Below are 18934 nucleotides of genomic sequence, written 5' to 3' on the forward strand. Positions count from 1 at the left end.
CACTTAATTATTTTCTGTGTAGAGCCATAACGCAGATAGACAGCCCATCAGTTCAAAACTGAGAAAGTTCTGATGATCACAGCTCATTTTATAAGCAGTTTGATCAAACATCTTTTGTTGTATTTACTTTCTGCTGTGGGACCTGTATTTCCAATGTGGTCATCATAAAGGGTTTTTTTTTTTTTTTTTTTTTTGTTTGTGCATAAGAGGAAATGTTCTGGCTAGAATAGAAGTAATGCAATATGTGGAGGGAATTCAGTTTTGAATGATTTGACATTTAAGTAATATTGCACATTGGGTTCTGGTCTCACTTCTTTTGTATGTTGTATGCGATGAACTTATAGTATGTTGGTATTTGTGACAGTTTTTATACTTTTTTGAATTTCTAGTTGTCATAAATTGATAGATATATCCTTAACTATAAAATTTCCACCAAAAACATATGTTCTCATACCACGTAAATTAGGTGCTTTTAGAACAGAGTGGGGTTTTGTTATCTAAATGTGGATCATGTTAGACATTCATCACCTTTGGTTACGGACAGTACAAGCAACAACACAAAAATTATTGTTGGAAGTGTTTTAATTTGTTTGGAAAGCAAACTTAACGACCCTCTTTCTCTGTTTCATTGCCTCGGGATCCTGTAAGCATCTTGTCTGCCAAAACTACCCCTGAAGGAGATTGTCAGACTGCTGTTAGGATGGGAAAAAGTGTACACAGGGGAGTTTGTGTGATCACAACTGTTCTGATGACTCAGCCTGCTGCAGAGTCCATTCGGCTCCCACTGAAGTTCCCCACCTCCCACTGCCTGCCTCACTTCTGTTTGGGCACAGAGCTCTGTGGGCACTTGCTGCAAAAGGGGAATTATACAGGTAACAAGCAATAGATCAAAGACACACACACACACACAGACGTGAATGCAGATATTGCAGCAACGCACTGCAACAAATTCCATTAATGCATGTAGAAGAAAAAGCAAGATAAGAGCCTCTACATGCAAACAGAGATTTGCATGCACACCACTCACACAAAAAAGAAAATGCATGTCAGCAAATAGGTGAAATTGAACTGCCTTTATAATCATGCTGCAGATGTGTGGGGAGTCGTTGTCATTTATGAAACCTGATACAACACCCAGACAAAAAGCTTTGAGGCTTCCTTTGCACCAGTTAGAACAAGTAAAATCCCCTTTTTTCTAACACAAAGGGTAAAGGTTTATACTCAAGCATATATACCCAAAGAGAAACAGTACATGCAAACAATCAGCTTATTTAATTTAATTGCAACTACAGAAATTTCTCATACAAATAAACTATTTTGTTGATATTTTTACAGACTTTTATTGCCACTAATTTATTAGCCTGATCTGTTTTGACTCTTTAACCAGATCACTTACATATACCTTCTGTTTGAGTTAAATTTTTATCATTGCAGGTCTTTTAAGGTCACAGCTGTAGTTCTGTTCTCCACCAGAAGGAGACATGCTGTGTCACTATTGTTAAATCAGGACACCCCCCCCCCCCAAACCACCCCTCTCTCTCCCGCAGTGAGAATAGCACAGTGAATATGTTTCAGCCTTGTTTTTGTCCTTTATAAAATGTGTAACTTGCAAATCAAATTCAGTTTTTTGCAGTATTGTGGGACCTAGGCTCATGCTGAATATGAGATCTGGTGCTTATAAAATGTATTCATGTGGTTCTGCACTATTTTATATTTAAAACATCTTCTCTCTTGTTTTTTCTACATCTTTAAGCATCCCTCTTTTCTCTCCTACACTTCTTTTAGTGGTCCTTCCCTCTTATTTTGTGCCGTTGCAGTGTAAGCCTATAGAGTCTGCATTGTCAGAGTTTGGAGAAAGCGCTTGCGTCAGACTCCACCATCCTGCTATAAAAGAGCAGGCTGCTGCAGCAGCAAGCAGTCGGGGCTTAAACCTGAGCCCTTCATACACCTCCACACACAAACACAAAGAAGCTAGGCAGAGCAATCTGTCTCTGCTGCATCCCAGCCATGAGTAGCATCGGATATGACCCCTACTACTCGTCTTCTTTATACAAACGCTGGTATGTTGAGCCTCCCCCTCGTGGGGTGGTAACCAGAGGGAGGACCCACTCCACCTACTCTTCTCATGCATCCCCGCTGTCCTCCCGTCTGCAGTACTCCTCTCCCGGCCGGGTGCTCTTCTCATCCTCCTCTCCAGCTTCTTCCCTGGAGCTGGAACTCAGCCAAGCGGCCCAGATCAGCTCTGAGTTCCGGGCTGTACGCACACAAGAGCGCAGCCAGCTGCAGGAGCTCAACGACCGCTTTGCAGGCTTTATCGAGAGAGTGCATGAGCTTGAGCAGCAGAACCGTGCTTTGGAGGCAGAGCTACTGTTGCTGAGGCAAAGGCACACTGAGCCATCCCGCCTCCGGGCGCTGTACGAGCAAGAGGCCCGATCCCTAAGAGCAGCTGTGGATGAAGCCAGGGCAGAACAGCAGGCTGTCCTAGTCCAGAGAGAGCGTCTAGAACAAACTCTGAGTGCACTCCAGAGTCGATATGAAGAGGAAATGTTGGCTCGAGAAGAGGCTGAGGGCAGGCTGATGGAGGCCCGTCGTGAAGCTGACCAGGCAGCTTTGGCAAAAGCTGAGCTGGAGAAAAGTGTTGAAACTCTGCTCGAAGAGCTGGCCTTCCTCAAGAGGATTCATGAAGGGGAGGTGGCCGAACTCCAGGCTCAAGTCCAGCTGGGTGTACAAGTGGCTGTAGAATCTGAAGCTGCTACTCCAGATCTCTCTGGGGCTCTCAGAGACATCCGGTCCCAGTATGAGAGGTTGGCAGCAAGAAACATGCAGGCAGCGGAGGAGTGGTTCAGAGGAAAGGTGGGCTCCTTGACTGAAACTGTGGCCCAGCACAGTGATGCCGTGAGAAGCTCCAAGGACGAAGCAGGAGAGTACCGCCGCCAGCTACAGGCCCGTCTTCTCGAGATTGATGCATGCAGGGGCCTCAATGACTCCCTGGAGAAACAGCTGCATGAGATGGAGGAGAAGCAGAGTGCTGAGATAGCTGTTATGCAGGTCAGTAAACATAATGATCTACTCTCCACTTAATCAAAATGTTCATTATTCTGAGGTTATTCCCTTTGGCTTCTATTTAGGACACAATTGCAGAGTTGGAAAGTGAGCTGAGGGCCACCAAACAAGAAATGGCACGCTACCTAAAGGAGTACCAGGACCTGCTGAATGTCAAGATGGCTCTGGACATTGAAATTGCTGCATACAGGTGAAATGTAAAATCTGTGAAATAGTGGTTTGAATTGATTCATCCTCAGTGAAATGTGAAAGATAGATGAAAAGAATAACTCTAAATGTTGATGCAGAACCATTTTGAACCTGTTCTTTAAAAAGAAGAGCTCACATCTTGTGTCATACTCATTATTTCTGTTAAAAACAGGAAGCTTTTGGAAGGGGAGGAGTCTCGCTTCAGTGTGGGGGTGGCTGGAGGCGTGTCTTCTTTGTACAGCCACAGCTTTGCCACACCCTCCTTCACCCGGCCTGTCCTTTCCAGCCTGAGCTCTGGCACCTCCTACCTGATGACTTCACGCCTGCTCAGCTCAAGCACCACTGAGGGTATCATCTCTGCCAGCCATGCCCAGCAAGCAGAGGCCAGTCCACCTGGGGAAGAGGCAGAGGAGGAGGAGGAGGTGGAAGAGGAGGTAAAGGAGGAAGAAGAGGGAGGAGAGGAAACAGAGGAGAAAAAAGAAGAGGAGGAGGATGAGGAGGCAAAGGAGGAAGAGGAGGAGGGAGATGAAGTGAAAGAAGATGAAGAGGAAGCTAAGGAGGTGGATGAAGAGGCTAAGGAAGGAGAAGAGGGTTAGTGCATCTTTTTAAATTATATGCATCATTTACTTAAACAGCTGTAATTAGTACTATTAGAACTAATGATAATTGAATTTTAATCATATCCAGGTGGTGAAGATGAAGACCAAAAGGAAGAGGAGGCAGAGGCTGTTGAAGATGAGCAAAAAGAGGAGAAGGATGAAGCTGAGGAAGCAGAGGTGAAAGGAGAAGCACAAGAGGAGGAAAAAACAGAGGGAACTGAGGATAAAGAGGAGGCCAAAGATGAAGTAAAAGAGGAGAAAACAGAGGGAGCTGAGGAAAAAGAGGAGACCAAAGATGAAGATAAAGAGGAGAAAACTGAGAAAGCAGAGGATAAAGCCGAGGCCAAAGATGAAGAAAAAGAGAAGGAAGAACCTAAAAAGAGTGAAAAGAAAGAGGACAAACCTGATCTCAAGAAAGAAGACAAAACCGATGAGAAAGATATCAAAGAAGCTGTGCCCAAAAAAGATGAGAAAGTTGAGTCCAAAAAGGAGAAAGATGAAGAAAAAGTATCTAAACCAGAGCCTGCTGAAGAGAAAAGCACAACAGGTAAAAAGTAACCTCAGAAAAGATCAACGGTGCAAACCACAGCTCGATGACCAGAGAAGACATCAGCGCTGTCAAGTCTGCTTGTTAACATGGTGCTCAATAGAAAAGTCCAATAGCCATTTACAGCAACAAATCAAGGTTAACTGCTTGCCAATGTTCAGAGTAATCCATACAGATCTGGTTGCACAATTCCTGGTGACTGTGATATGTGTAATTGCTGAATGCAAAAGTGAGTGTGTGAGTTCTTGGTTGTTAAATAAATGATTCTCAAGCCACCGGTGTCTGAATTTAACCTTGCCCTGTTCCTTTGTCAAATCTCCAAATGTCACCTGCTTCCTTACCATAAAGCAACCAACCAGGGTGAAGCATTCTTTTGCTGATCTAATCCAACACCAACCATTCAAAATGCTTCTGAATATCCTTTTATAGCATTAATACTGGAAAATTAAATCAATTTCAGTTCATTTTAACAAAACTAGCAATTTTTTAACAATGTTCACATTTCAATAAGATGAAATCTACTTTTTTGACAAAAACAGCCACAACCAACATCAGCTATCTAAAATAAAATGATCTAAAATCAACTATCTAAAATGCTGCAGCATGAAATTACTTTAGCGTAATTAACAGTGAAATAGCTCAGCAGTTGAAGTTATTTATTTGCTTGCTAAAATAAATCATATCAGATATGAGTCTCAACTGCACAAATATAAGTTTTACTGCATACAGAATTATTTATTTATTGTAGTCGTATGTCTTTCTGTGTTGGCCCTGTGATGAACAGGCAACATGTATAGGGTGTAACCGTCTCTTGCCGAGTAGCTGCTGGAAAAGGCTCCCGCCTCCCACGATCTTACATTTGAAATAAGCAGGTATAGAAAATTGATAGACTGATGAATAATATGTGTATTTCCTTTATCCCATGTTATACAACTCCACTTTATGCGTAAAAGAAAGGTGGTCCAGACAACCCTTTTTACTTGCATAACCTACCAAAGAACATGTAGTGAGGATGATAGCAACTAAATTTCACAGGGAAAGTCTGCAGGGGAAGCTGCACACTCATAGAGTTTTTGCCTTTGTGTAGAATAAACAATGGTGTAACTCAAACTGATGAAAAACCTCAAAGACAAATATTTTTGGAAACTTGTTCCTGAGATTTCGATTTATTCTCAAATATGTTCCTAGGTGTTTAACATCTCTGAATTGAGACAAATTATTGCATCATCAGATTAAGACATGGAGATCCATGTTGTGGCTATATGTTACAAGCTGTAATCATGAAAGACATTGTTGTAAGGCCACCCACTGGCACCAAGCCATTGCATCCTTACACTGGTGTCCGTTCTTTTCGATATCATGAGGGCAGATGAGCTCCGGAAGCAGTAATTGCCAAGGTGGAAGATTATGTTCATATCAGCCTCCAGTATATCTCAGAGCTAATGCAAAGACACACTTACCAACATGCATTTTCTTTTGGAGGAAACTTGAGGTCCAGAAGAAAAGCTGTGCAGGCACACTCAGAGTATGCACACTGCCTACAGACGGGCTCCACCCTTCTAATTTAAACTCAGAACCTTGTCATTGTGAGGCCACAGTGCTAACCATTGCATCCAAGTGCAAATCACACTTCCTCTAATGGGCCATATAAAAAAAGGTTGTTCTATTATTGTTCCCCGCTGAGATAGACATTAGTTAAACAGTAGACTGTCTGCAGCAACATGCACTTTTAAGGAGCATTTATAGCCTTGCTGGTCGGTTTTAAAAGATGAGTCCACCCTTAGACGCTGATGCAGGTCTATTTCTATGCACCAAAATGGTCAGTGACAACATCTGCCATAATTCACTGGATTTATGTTGCTGACATCTTTGTGGAAAAGTCCAGCAACACATCAATGTAGCATAAAAATAAGAAGATAAAAAAATTTATAATTATTTCACAGATAAGCAGATGAATAAAAAAAATCTAATCAGATTGTACCTAGTTTTAAAATATAATAATAGTAGAAAAACATATAATAGGTGACTGCTCCTGATTTTGTTGACAATTATCTTTTTAATTAGAAGCAATAATTCCTCAGTTATTCAAAATAATGCAGTTGTATGTATTAACTGATGCATGCAAAGAATATAATAATAATAATAATAATAATAATAATAAAAACAACATACAATATGTTTTTAACTTCATTGTGACATTTATTGAGCAAATGCTGCTGGGAAATTGTTCATGATGAGTAAAGTCATGGGACTGCAAACAGTAGCACCTCATTTATTTCTGTTATTAAATTCAAGTCCATCCTATGCATACAAGAATGCATGTATCTATGCATTTACAGAGATATTTTATTTAGTTGCACTCAGGTAAACATAACAGACACTGGTAAAAAGCATGTTTAAGGCTAGGAGTTTCTTCAGGTTTGTTAAGCTGTAACCGCTTCAGTTACGGGATGTATATGGTTACCATTTTTAATGCTTTCCTCTGTCTCTTTCTTCACCGTATGCTTTGTATTTATTGTTGGTTGCTTTTTTGGCTCAGATGGTATCTTCACATCAAGTAAGGCTTCTTCAGTAGAGTGCACTTCTGCATCAAGGATCCTCCCTCCTGTCTGACCCCCCTTCCCCTTTAACTCAAAAATCTTTTCAACATTAAGAATAGTTCTTTCACTCTTCCACCCACCCATATATTCCTTTTACACATTTACTCTTCATACAGTGTATTCCTATCAAACATACATAACAGAAAGGAAAGTAATCCTCTCCTCTGAGCTAGCATGCAGAGACCCCCTCCCTCCCACCCCTGAGCTACCCCGTGAACAGCAGAAAGAAAGAAAGACAGGATAAAATGTCTCAGTCGCTTGCTCCTGGCTGCATCTGCAGCGAAGCCCGTTTAAAGCTTTCACTCAACATGCATGTTTGAACTTTGTAGCGTTTAGTTTAGCCTTCTCTATGGTTTGTTTTGAGAGTGGTTGTCTTTATTACATCGCTCTAGCTGTATGATTTTCTTTGTTACGTAAGTTTTGGGTTGATTGCTTCATGTTTTCTCCTCTTGGCCCCCCTTCTCCTCTCCCCATCTCTTTTGCCAGCCGCCTGGGGTCTGCTCAGTCACCCTCTGTCACCTGCTTGATGGACTGAGTGGAGTGCTTCTCTGTCTTCTTGCTGGAGACCAGCTTCTCCTGCATCATCTCTTCCATCTCCTTCACTGTTTCTGTCACAGTTATGGACTTGGTGACGTGCTTGGACCCGTCTTCTCCAGTGGTGATTGTCTCCACAGTCTTGGTGATCACCACTTTCTGGCTGCCATCTTCCTTCACGGGACTCTCGTCTACACCGTTAGCGATCACATCATCTTTCCCCTCTTCTTTCTTCTCTTTTTCCTCTGGGCTGCTCTTGTCTACATCACCGTTCATGGCAACATCCTTCTTTTCTACCTTCTTCTCTTCTGTTGAGTCACTCTTCTTCTCTGATTTGTCTTCTTTAGGAGCTTCAGCCTTGGTGGTTTCACTCTTTGGGGACTCAGCTTTGGGAGAGCTAGGTTTGGGGGATCCAGCCTTAGGTGAGCCTTCTTTGGGAGACTCAGACTTTGGAGAAGCAGACTTGGGAGATTCAGCTTTAGGAGACTCAGGTTTAGGGGATTCAGACTTGGGGGAAGCAGGCTTTGGGGATCCAGATTTGGGGGAACTGGGCTTCGATCCCTCTGTTTTGGGAGCCTCTTCTTTGCTGGTTTCAGGCTTTTTAGCTTCTGTTTTTGAAGCTTCTGACTTAGTGACAGGTTTGTCTGATTTGTCATCTTTTACCTTTTTCTCATCTTCCTTTTTGCCCTTATCTGAATCATCTTTCTCCTCTTTCTCATCTCCACTTTTGGATGCTTTCTCACTGCCAGCATCTTCATCTTGATCACCACCCTCCTCTTCAGCACCAGCCTCCTCTTCTCCTCCGCTGCCCTCCTTGTCCCCAGCCTTCTCTTTTTCAGGAGAGGCCTCAGACTCTGGAGCTTTGGAGCTCAACACTGTCTCCTCAACTTCCTCCTCCTCTCCTCCTTCTTCACCCTCTTCATCACCTCCCTCTGCATCACCCCCTTTATCTCCTTCATCCTCTGCCTCCCCTTCTTCTTCCTTCTCTCCCTCCTCCCCACCTTTTCCTTCCCCCTCCTCACCCTCATCATTGTCCTTTTCATCTTCCTCATCATCCTTAGGTGCACTAGCACTAACTTTGGCTTCAGTGGCAGCTACGACTTCCTCTTCCTCTCCTCCTTCATCTCCTTTTCCCTCTTCCCCCTCTTCTTCCTCTCCCTCACCACCCTCTTCTCCTTCTTCCTCCTCTCCTTCTTCTCCTGGGGAGGCAGACAGGTCTTGTGCTATCTCAGCCAGGGTCTCATCAATGTCAGCCTTGTCATCCTCTACCCTTGTCTCCTCGATGATCTCCTCCACAAACTTGTGCTGCACTTTAAGCTTGGAAACCTCTGATTTAGGTTTAGAGAATTTGGTTGAGGTCACGGGCTGACGATAAGGGAAAGTGCTGAAGTGAGTCTCCTCACCCTCCAAGAGTTTCCTGGTAGGACAATGAAAACATACATGTGCATTTAAACCCCACTCTCAAGAGAATCCTGTAAAATAATTGCACATGATGCTTTGAAAATATACCTGTATGCAGCAATCTCAATATCCAAGGCCATCTTGACATTCAGCAGGTCCTGATACTCACGAAGGTGACGAGCCATCTCCCACTTGGTGCTCTTGAGCTCATTATCCAGCTGGTGGATTGTCTCCTGAGGAAACACACAGCAAACACAAACAGGGTTGATAAAGTACAACAGAATTAGTCACTCATGCAGATTCAGTTTTCAGTATCTCTAGATTTTTTTAGCAGTATGGCAACAATTTCTTATTGTCATACTACTGCAGTAAAGCTCTTCTTTTCTGCTCTAATTTATTCTGACGCAATCTAGAGGTGTAGAATGCCTCAGTTTCAAGGGCAGTCTCCACACTTGTTCAATACACCCCACCCCCACCCCAAAATTTCAGTGGTGTGATGCAAGGACAGAGCCAATAAAGGCATCGACCTATGCCTCTGACTCAGCAAGAGAGAGGGTAAGAGAGCCAGACCAAATGCTGTAGCCTCGACCTTAACCATTTCCTAACATTTGGAAATGTCCTCTGCTTGTAAAGAAAAGAGGAAAAGTCAGCGATGAGTACCTGTGTGATTCTAACAATCATTGTAAAGATTAAAATAACCAAAAAGCCCATTAAAACTGCTATTTGCCGAAAATGCTACCGGGTTTACTGTCATTGGGGAAATTTTTAGTTAAAAGTCTGTCAAATAAAAACTGCGTCATCAAGACAAACTTAATTGGGTTATATTTAAAGAAATACTATCATAATAAACAAGTTTAAGTTTAAAATATACGCATTTGTTTAACAAATTTCCATGTCACAAATTACAATAGTATGTTCTTTTTTATAAATGGAATTTACTTTTTACGCACGGCTGCGCGGTTACATATGCGGTGTCTCCATACCTGCAAGCTGGCCAGGTCGCTGTTGTGGCGGTCCTCGATATCATTCAGCTGCCTCTCCAGTGAGTCCCTTGTCCCGCGGACGGACTCCAGTTCCACCGTCTTAGACTGCAGCTGGCGGCGGTAGTCAGCTATCTCATCCCGGGCGGACTTTATGGCGTCCTTATTCTGCTCTGCAGCCTCGGTGAGCTTGGTGTAGCGGCACATGAACCAGTTCTCTACCTGCTGCAGGTTTTGGTTGGAGTGACCCTCCAGCTCACAGCGGATCTCCCGAAGAGCTTCGGTGATGTCTGCCTTCTGGAGGTCTTTCCTTTCCACGGTCACCTGAGACGCCTGAATCTGGGCGATGAGGTCGCTCACCTCTTCCTCGTGGTTGTTGCGGATGAAGGCGATTTCATCCTGCAGAGACTGAACTTTCTTCTCCAACTCGGACTTCAGCAGCTCAGAGTCGCTCGTGTCCTTCTTCAGGACGCGGATTATGGCTTCTGTCTCCTCTCGGATTCGAGCTTCTTCCTCAAAGCGGTCCCTGAGCCGCTGGATGTCCTCATCGATGTGGTCAGTGTCAAGCTGGATTTGCGCCTTGTCATGGTGGATTTGCTCCAGTACGGAGCGCAGCTCCTGTAGCTCTTGGCCGTAGACGTCGTCCAGCTGGGAGCGCGACACCTGCTTCTGACGCAGTGCCTGGATCTCATCCTCGATCTGCTTGTTCTGCTGCTCCAGGTAGTGCACCTTGTCAATGTAAACAGCAAACCGGTCATTAAGCCCTTGAAGTTGCTCTTTCTCGTTAGATCGCTTGTAGTCACCGTTAAGGATTGAAGTTGGACTATAATCAACGCTGTCGGCGGAGCTGAGCACTGCAGAGCTGTATGCTCTGGATACCGGTACATTCACGCTCCTCTTGTAAGATGGGGTCATGGTGGAGCCGGGACTTGCCCGGGACCACGACTGGGAGCGAAAGCCGCTGGAGGGGGTGCCGCTGGAGCGGCTGTAGCCGTAGCTTGACGTTCTAGTATCCATAACGCTCCTGAAGGGACTTCCTATCGTGTCCACCGGGTAACTCATCCGGTCAGACTACCTTAGAGGATGTGCGCAGGAATGATGGGGACGGTGCTGGAGGTGGAGGCGTGTGGGGGTGTATATGTGTGTGTGCGCGCAGGTGAGGGGTGTATGGCTTTCACAGCGACTGAGACCTCCCCCGTCTGCTCCTTATATATCTGAGGTTCTGTCGCTAACAAGGCAAGTCCAAGCATTTTAGTTTCGTCCATTGATGGAACGGATGGGAGGGCGCATCCCCCTCAGGCTGTCTGCTAATGGTCCCAGGTCCCGTTCAGCCTGAACCACGTGGGTCGTAGAAGCTGCATGGGTGTCGGCTTTAAAGTAAACACACAAAATAGATTAAAAGAAAGAAAGAAAAAAAAAAATCAATCAGTCAGGATGTTAACTTGATATTATTATTTCAGCACCACGGACAGCGACTAGCTGCTGGCAGCTGATTTTATTGCAGATTTTTTTTTAATTATTGACAATTTTTACTGCCGATTTATTGCCTTCAGCTACGAATATTGCAAGCTCACTCCATCACTCCTTTGTGTTTCTACTGGAAACTGCTGACCCAAAGTCTATAATAAAGGAAGACTGTTATGCTTATCTTGAAATTTAAGTCTCCTAAATAAGACAATTGCACGGATTGATCCATAGATAAATGTATGTCGTCTCTATTTTGTCAAGTCTAAGAGGAAAGCAGGTGTTAACATAATAATCAGTTAGTAATATAATATTTATTGATATATTCTAGTTTTATTTATTTATTTGTTTGTTTGTTTGTTTGTTTGTTTGTTTGTGATTAAATGCTATAGTGACCTAAAATAGAAGTACTGGCACTACATGCATCACACTTGTCTCATTTATCTTATAACTGAGTCTTTTTTAATGACTTGATATTGAATTTACATTAACATTGTTGGTAGTTTTCCTTCTTGGCTCATTATGGCAGAGTAATACAGAACATAAACAGTTTGAGTTACAAATGTGGATAAAAAATTGTATTGGTGGCAAATTTATCATCTGAAACTGAAACTAATGCTGATTGTGTTGCTGTTTAATAACAATTTGATTCAAACTGGCAAATAAAAAATAATGAGGTGTAGGATAAAAATCTGTTCCAGCAACTGCGTGGCTGTTAGGTATTCATCATTTTGACAATTAATATCCTGAAAATTATCAGTACCTACAAAGGGCCACTTATAATATACACCTCAAAAATATTAGGAACATATTTTGTAGAGTATATAAGTATATTTTGGCTTTTGGTTATCAGCTGCAAAGCTGTATATTTATCTTCTTGCCAGATTTACAGCATAGTCTGTTCCAAACCTTACTCCTAGATAATCATCTGTTAGATCGTCATAACATTAGGTGCAAGTTTCCTGGAATTTATTGGTTATATATGCATTTGATGTGTCATACTCCCCTGAATAGTGAGCTCTGTGTGTTGCCTGCTGGAGTCTGGCTTCTGCAACTAGCTATTGATCTCCAATCAGTCAAGATGTTGCACTCAAATCCCAGGTCACTTTGATCAATATGAAACAGCTAGGGGTTGTCTGAGGTGACGTATCAAAAACAGTTGCATCTGCATAATTTAGGTATTTATTTGTGCATTTTTATGCTGCAATTGCATTTAGATCTGCCCAAGTATTCAACAAGCACCTTTACAGGAACAAGACTGCTGAGGGTACAAACCTATACATTCTATTTGGATTATTCTCATGACATGGCAGCTCTGTACTCCGGGATAAATTCTTTCCACTTGCTAATAAGCATAAACATTTTCATATCATTCTCTACCCTCATTGACATTCAGCTGCAAACTCATCTTAAGCAGAGTTAATGCATCAAACATAACCAATTTTAGATTGCTCCAGAGACAGAAATACAGACAATGACAGAAAAAGAGCGAGAGCTAGACAAGGGGGAGGGGGAGGTGGTCACAATGACATTCCTGTGTCTGCTTTTTTCAAGCACGTATACATATTGTAAATAATCATCCTCCACCTACAATCTCCTCACTTGCTGACGTTAAAGTGACCTTCACCAGTGTCCTCTAACTTCTTTTTTATTGTCGAGGCCCTGCAGGATGTCAGACACTGTCGGGCTTTTGGATGCCCCGTGAGAGCAAAAGTGGCGTGATGCACATTTATGGAGTGAGGGTGTGGGGGGTTGGGCCAAAACAGGGGAGTCGTTTAGCATCAGTTTTGGGCTCCAGCGCACTGCAGAAGGGTTGGAGTGTTTTCAAATGGCACTGCAGTGGAAACAAGCTGTAACAGTCAAGTCTATCCCAGTTACCCTCCAGTCTGTCCCAGCTTGCAGCCTGCAGAAATACATCCTAAGGATTAGTGTGCATAAAAAGTGCAAACCCCCATTAAATGGTGTCAAGGTACTGGTATCTTTAAGTGCCATAGTGCAAAGACATGCTGTTATATAGGCTGCAATGTCAGCATGACCTGTTATTCAACTAGTATACTGCACCATTGAGTGGACTAAATATAGAAATGTGTACAAATGATAGTGCAGTATATACTCCAAATCCAGGGATTTCAGATTTACAATGATATATATATATATATATATATATATATATATATATATATATATATAAACAGTATCTATTAAAGGATCTGCTGTAAATAATGAGTGACTTGGACAGGTGCTCAATCTGTGTTATGTACATGACTGCCAGTTGCAATCCTGGAGGAGAAATACATCATGAACTAGCACAGTGGAAGAATAACTCTGAGATGACGACTACAACAAACATGGGGGGCTTCATGTATATTTATGTTGGTGATTCTCTTCCTAGCTCTGCTGCTGGTCCTCACAATTGTACAACTTGCACACAAGTTTATTAATGTGTGAATGGCAGATGATTAATGATCCATATCATGGATGATGTCAGTATGGTGATTACATCACACTTGCTTGAGCCCTTCACACTCTTTCAATTACTTTGTTAGCTCACACCCACCATAACAATAGTATAAGGTTATTGCTTCTCCACCTTCTACAACATTGGCATCTATTTCCTACAGCTGACATCAGTTACCCACTAGCAGTCATGCAGAGGTCTTTTACAGCAAGCAGAACATAAACATGTCCAGGTCATAGCTGTGTGCAGTAATACATCATTGCTGGTGCTAGATGGTCTGTGGTGATATAAGACCATGAACCTATATATATATATATATATATATATATATATATATATATATAATACATAGAACGTGAAACATTATAGCTAGTTCATTAAGAAAACGGACTCTTCTTGACCAACCAGGAACAGGGCCATGTTTACCACTTTATAGTACCCCCTCCTAGGAGACCTGTTACTGGACCTTTAGAAGAGGATGATTGTCCAACGCTTAGAATTACTCTGAAATAGGATTCTAGCTGTTCATCAGTTCTTGGGTTGTATTATAGTTTGCTGGTGAAAGGTCTGGCCTGCTGACAATTCAGTCCAGTACCTGGACTATTCTTGTCTTTTAACTGCATTTGTGGATGGCATTATGGATTGTGTTGTGATTTCTGGAAATTCTTCTAAACCCCTGTAGTGATGACAATGTCATGAGTGTTTATAATGTTGTGCTGCAATTGCTCCACAAGTTGTAGACAGATTTTTTTTTTAACAGATTGCTGTACCTTTGCCTGTCTTTACTTCTGAGAGACTCTCCCTGGGTTGCTTTTTTATACTCAATCATTTTACCTACATGTTGCCTTTTAAGCTCATTAGTTCCTCAAGATATTTCTTTATACTATTATGTCATATTAGAGAATTTTGTTGTCCAGTCCCAACTATTTTGAGATGTGTTTCTGATTCATATATAATGAGCTAAACTATTTCTTAGATGTTTTACTTTGAACAGTTTACATGTTTCTTATGTTCTAATACAAACAACATATTGTTTTATAAAATTAGCAAATGAGTGCATTTTGTTTTCTTTGACAGAGCATCCAAACTTTTAGAATTGCACTTTTAGTTGGTTTAAACACTGAAGCTTGGAGGAAATGGAAAATTACATTTTCAATTTGTCCACATGTGATTTAGTTTGCACTTCTCAGTTACATCAGTAGTGCATTTACATTATTGCATTTTCAGCTCCCTTTTGAGGTTAGCTGTATATCGATTCACATTTTTTCCAGAGGTTTTTCCATTGCTTTACTTACATACCTATTGATGAAGAAAATCCACATGTGGCTTGTCCTTTAGCTTGAGAAAAAATAATGGAGAAAGTGGAATACTGAACCTGCTCAGGCTTAAATTCCCATGATTACTTTCACCAAGTGTAATTAGTGCCTATGAAGATGGCAGTTTTGAGCTTTGAGTATATTCTACCACTATAATTATTTGAATTTGCTGCTTTAAACTCATCAGATCCACTGAACGGTTGATGGTGAGTCATTAAAAAGTATTGCCAACATCATCAAATTTCACACAACTCTCAGTGAAACCAATCTGAATTTGTGAGAGGTTCTATGTAATGCTGAGAAATTATAAAACTTTTCAATGTGATGGAGATATATTGGTGTAAAAAACAGCCATAAAACACAATTAAGCTCAGGCTATAGTCTTAAATTCGATGAAAGTATCAACAATGCCAATATCTTTGTCCATATCTAAATTCTCTACAAGGTCTGTGTGTTCCAGCAAAAAGCCAAATCATAAAAATATACAGTGGCACTGATTATTCCACAAGGAGTGCTAGAAGCCCTCAGAGTGCAGACCTCCACCAAGCCATATGGTCACTCACCTGATAAAAACCCAAAAGGCAGAAGAGCCCACCCAGTACCACCTATATTTTGTATCTTCTGGCCAGATCTAGAACATCAACATGATCAAAAATGTCAGATTATAACATCTACCATGATGTCATCTTTTATTTATTTATTTATTTATAGCCAATGATTCTAGGCTTTATCTGATTATTTAGAAGATGTATTTTGCTAAATTATCCCTATCTCACCATAGTAAAAAATCGTTAAAAAAATTCCTGGACTCAGAAGGTGATCCAGATCAAGATGTAATAATTTATTCCTTTATTCCATTTTCGGTGATTTCCTGAAGATTTAATCAAAATCCGTCCATTACCATCTGAGTTTTGTTTCTGGCAGACAGACAGACAGACAGCTGTATGCTATTGAAAACATAACTTCCACGTTGGTGGAGGTAATAATAAAGTGTGTTTGATTAAAAGCTTTTACAGTTAGATAACATACATGGTGCTGACTCCTAAAGTAAACTTGGCCCATATTTATGGTAATGAAAGTGCAGGTCATTTATCAAAGTGCTCTAGCCTTCTGAGACCCAGCATTCATACTTGTCCACTGCAGTGGACATTACAATTTTGCACCTTCCTCTCACACTTCACATGTTACTTTATGAAGTTCTGTTGATTCTTACACAAGACAACTGTAGATTCAAGATGATGTCACATGTGAGGAGGTGTGGCATTGATAACATGCCCATGTCTGTCTTTTCAAAATGGTTTCCATTTCGGCCAGCACATTTTATGGAAAATAAGAAAGTTAATAATGTTATTAACAATTAGCATAATTTTAAATATTAGATTCCAATTGTTTGCAGTGTTTAAACTCTTAAAAATATTTGATTGAGTTTAGAGCTGAGTTTATTTATTTTCAGATCCTTAAAATCATTGACAGAGACTTGGATATAGTGCTTTCAGAGAATAGTAGGGATGTATATGTCTCTCTGGATCTCTCAAGTCCAGAGAGAGAAAGGATGAGACAGGAAAGGGTGAAAGTTCAAATGAGGAAGAACAAGATGAGGATGACCAAGATGAAGAGTCAGATGTGTGCTGTTGTTCTTTGTGGGCCAAAACAAGCACATTGGGTTTTAAGTAGTGCAAACCAAAAAAAAAACAAAACTACTTATTTATGTTAATTATTAATAAAACCATCTTATTGTTTGTTCCTGGTGACAATAGCCATTGAGGAAAAATTATTAACATCCTTTACTAATTGCATTGCAAAAACACATTACAGGCATCATAACAAAAATGTACTCAGTGCAGAAAATGTCCAGTGTAACTATTAGACTGTTTAAAATGCCTAGAAGTCGAGATGAAAATCCTGGCAGAGTATTTAGATTCCAATTGCATTCTTTGTTATGATTAAATTAGTAGATTTCTTCTCCACTAATCAATAGATGATTTTGGCTTGTAAATTCTAAAAAGTATCAGCCAAGTTTCACTAAAAAGTATGTAATAGGTATGTTTGTCCACATATCCAGAATGTAGTAGCTTACATGACATCATGATTTGCAAACAGTGACACCTACACAGAAGTAGACCTACTGTTTTTTTTTTTCTATATCTTTACTTTCTCCTCTATCATTTCTGACATTTTAATGCCATACCTTCTGTGGATCATCTATCAGATGTCTGTGCTTCTTTAGAAAAAAAAACTGTATGTAGATTTCAATCACTGGGGGTAAATAAAAAACCTGCAATGGCTTGGCGGAGGTCTGTGCTCTTTGAGTGCTTCTAGTATATCCTACTTTAAGAGTTGTGTGGGGAAAACAAAATTAGAAATTGTTGAGTAACTGAAACAGACACTAAAATACTGTGTCAAATAAAAGAAGTGCAATATTTCCCTCTAACATATGTATGAGTAAAAATTAAAAGCTGTATGAACAGGGATATACATACATAAGTACCTTAAAAATGCAGTACTTGCATAAACATTGCATTTAAAATTTTGAATTATAATTACCAAATGTTACAATTTGCATTTTCCTCTACAGTTGTCTACATTGACTGCATCAATGCTGTTTTTGTATCTGTGTTTTATTATCATTCTACTGTTACAATATCCTATATAAAGACCTCTAATCACCCCTGATAGTGGGACTCTTAGGGGTGATTAGCACTCCCATTTGTGATAAAAATTGCAAACTTTTTGTTAGGTGAAATTCTGACTGAAAATAATTTGCTTACAGTAAATTGGCACAAAACTAATAAACCAAAAGTCAGATTCGTTGGAGCAGAAGACTTCAGGCTGCAGTATTCTGCAAAGGTCAGAGCTGGGTTGGCTCCTGAGATGGATGGGTGAGAGGTGTGAGGGCAAGAGACGCAGATGGTGAGGTAAGCACTATGTGACAGGTGTAGATAGCTGTATGGGGTGATGATAGTGGGAGGTCTGGAGGCAGTGATGTCACTATAGTAACAAAAAGAGAGCATCGACAGTGGAGGGGGTGTACAGGAAAAAGAAAGGGAGGGGTAGCACTGAGATCTGCAGTTTATCTGCAATGCATCAGTAGCTACTTCTCCACTCCCCCCTCACAGTGTGTGTGGATCAGGCAAAGGCGGCATCTTATCTTGTAGGTGATCCTCTGTGGATGGCTCAGTAGCCACATAAACCAGAGTCTTCAACAGTCTCAACACACAGGGAACATAACTGGCAAAACCCCAAGAAAAAGTTATGTCACCTTACACACACATCAATTACAAAACACTTTCACACATATACACACACACATACAAAAGTCAATCTTTGTAAAGTTGGTCATATGGAACCTGGCGAGCAGTATCGAAGAATGTGGCACTAATTAAACAGAGAAGCTAATGTTTACTATTCAATAATGGAAATAACCAATATTACAACACAGGATGAAGATGTACCAACACAAAAATCACTCCCACCTCATGTGTTTGAAAAGCAGCCAACAAACTAACATGCTGTACATTTCAGTATATACTTATTAAATAATGTCATAACTGATGTCAGCTAAATATATGACAACAGAGTGGAGAGGGACATAAATCTGTTGGCTCATTGAGTAAATGTAAGGCCCATTTAAAATATAAACACACGAACATGCTTAACATATTTCCTTGTGTTCTAGATATGAAAGTAAATACTATATTTGTGCTGTTTAATAAGTGAATAAATGCAGCATTTTGAGCTGCAGATAAATTACCAAAGAGTTTATCCTACAATTAGGCTCATTAT

At 40.9% G+C, this 18934-nt stretch overlaps 2 protein-coding genes across 2 annotated transcripts; one reads left to right on the plus strand and one right to left on the minus strand.

Moving 5' to 3' along the window:
* Positions 1-1836: 1836 nt before the first annotated feature.
* Positions 1837-4673, plus strand: nefla (neurofilament light chain a). Its single transcript, XM_041969172.1, has 4 exons — positions 1837-3048; positions 3129-3253; positions 3425-3843; positions 3940-4673. Exons 1-4 carry the CDS (start codon positions 2008-2010, stop codon positions 4407-4409), a joined length of 2055 nt encoding a protein of 684 aa, XP_041825106.1. The 5' UTR covers positions 1837-2007; the 3' UTR covers positions 4410-4673.
* Positions 4674-6574: 1901 nt separating this feature from the next.
* nefma (neurofilament medium chain a) lies at positions 6575-11203 on the minus strand. The gene is made up of 3 exons (XM_041969122.1): positions 9917-11203; positions 9042-9166; positions 6575-8949 (listed from the first exon to the last, which is right to left on the minus strand). Exons 1-3 carry the CDS (start codon positions 10973-10975, stop codon positions 7500-7502), a joined length of 2634 nt encoding a protein of 877 aa, XP_041825056.1. The 5' UTR covers positions 10976-11203; the 3' UTR covers positions 6575-7499.
* Positions 11204-18934: the final 7731 nt, after the last annotated feature.

This window comes from Melanotaenia boesemani, chromosome 19 (genome assembly GCF_017639745.1).
Source record: "Melanotaenia boesemani isolate fMelBoe1 chromosome 19, fMelBoe1.pri, whole genome shotgun sequence".
NCBI lineage: Eukaryota > Metazoa > Chordata > Actinopteri > Atheriniformes > Melanotaeniidae > Melanotaenia > Melanotaenia boesemani.

Bases quoted from the DNA above. Each gene is read 5' to 3' on its own strand.
- nefla (XM_041969172.1), top strand. From the start codon at position 2,008: ATGAGTAGCATCGGATATGACCCCTACTACTCGTCTTCTTTATACAAA. The intron at 3,254-3,424 runs GTGAAATGTAAA...TGTTAAAAACAG, and splicing joins ATTGAAATTGCTGCATACAG to GAAGCTTTTGGAAGGGGAGG. The intron at 3,844-3,939 runs GTTAGTGCATCT...AATCATATCCAG, and splicing joins GGCTAAGGAAGGAGAAGAGG to GTGGTGAAGATGAAGACCAA.
- nefma (XM_041969122.1), bottom strand. From the start codon at position 10,975: ATGAGTTACCCGGTGGACACGATAGGAAGTCCCTTCAGGAGCGTTATG. The intron at 9,167-9,916 runs GTATGGAGACAC...GTGTTTCCTCAG, and splicing joins GCGACCTGGCCAGCTTGCAG to GAGACAATCCACCAGCTGGA. The intron at 8,950-9,041 runs GTATATTTTCAA...TTGTCCTACCAG, and splicing joins ATTGAGATTGCTGCATACAG to GAAACTCTTGGAGGGTGAGG.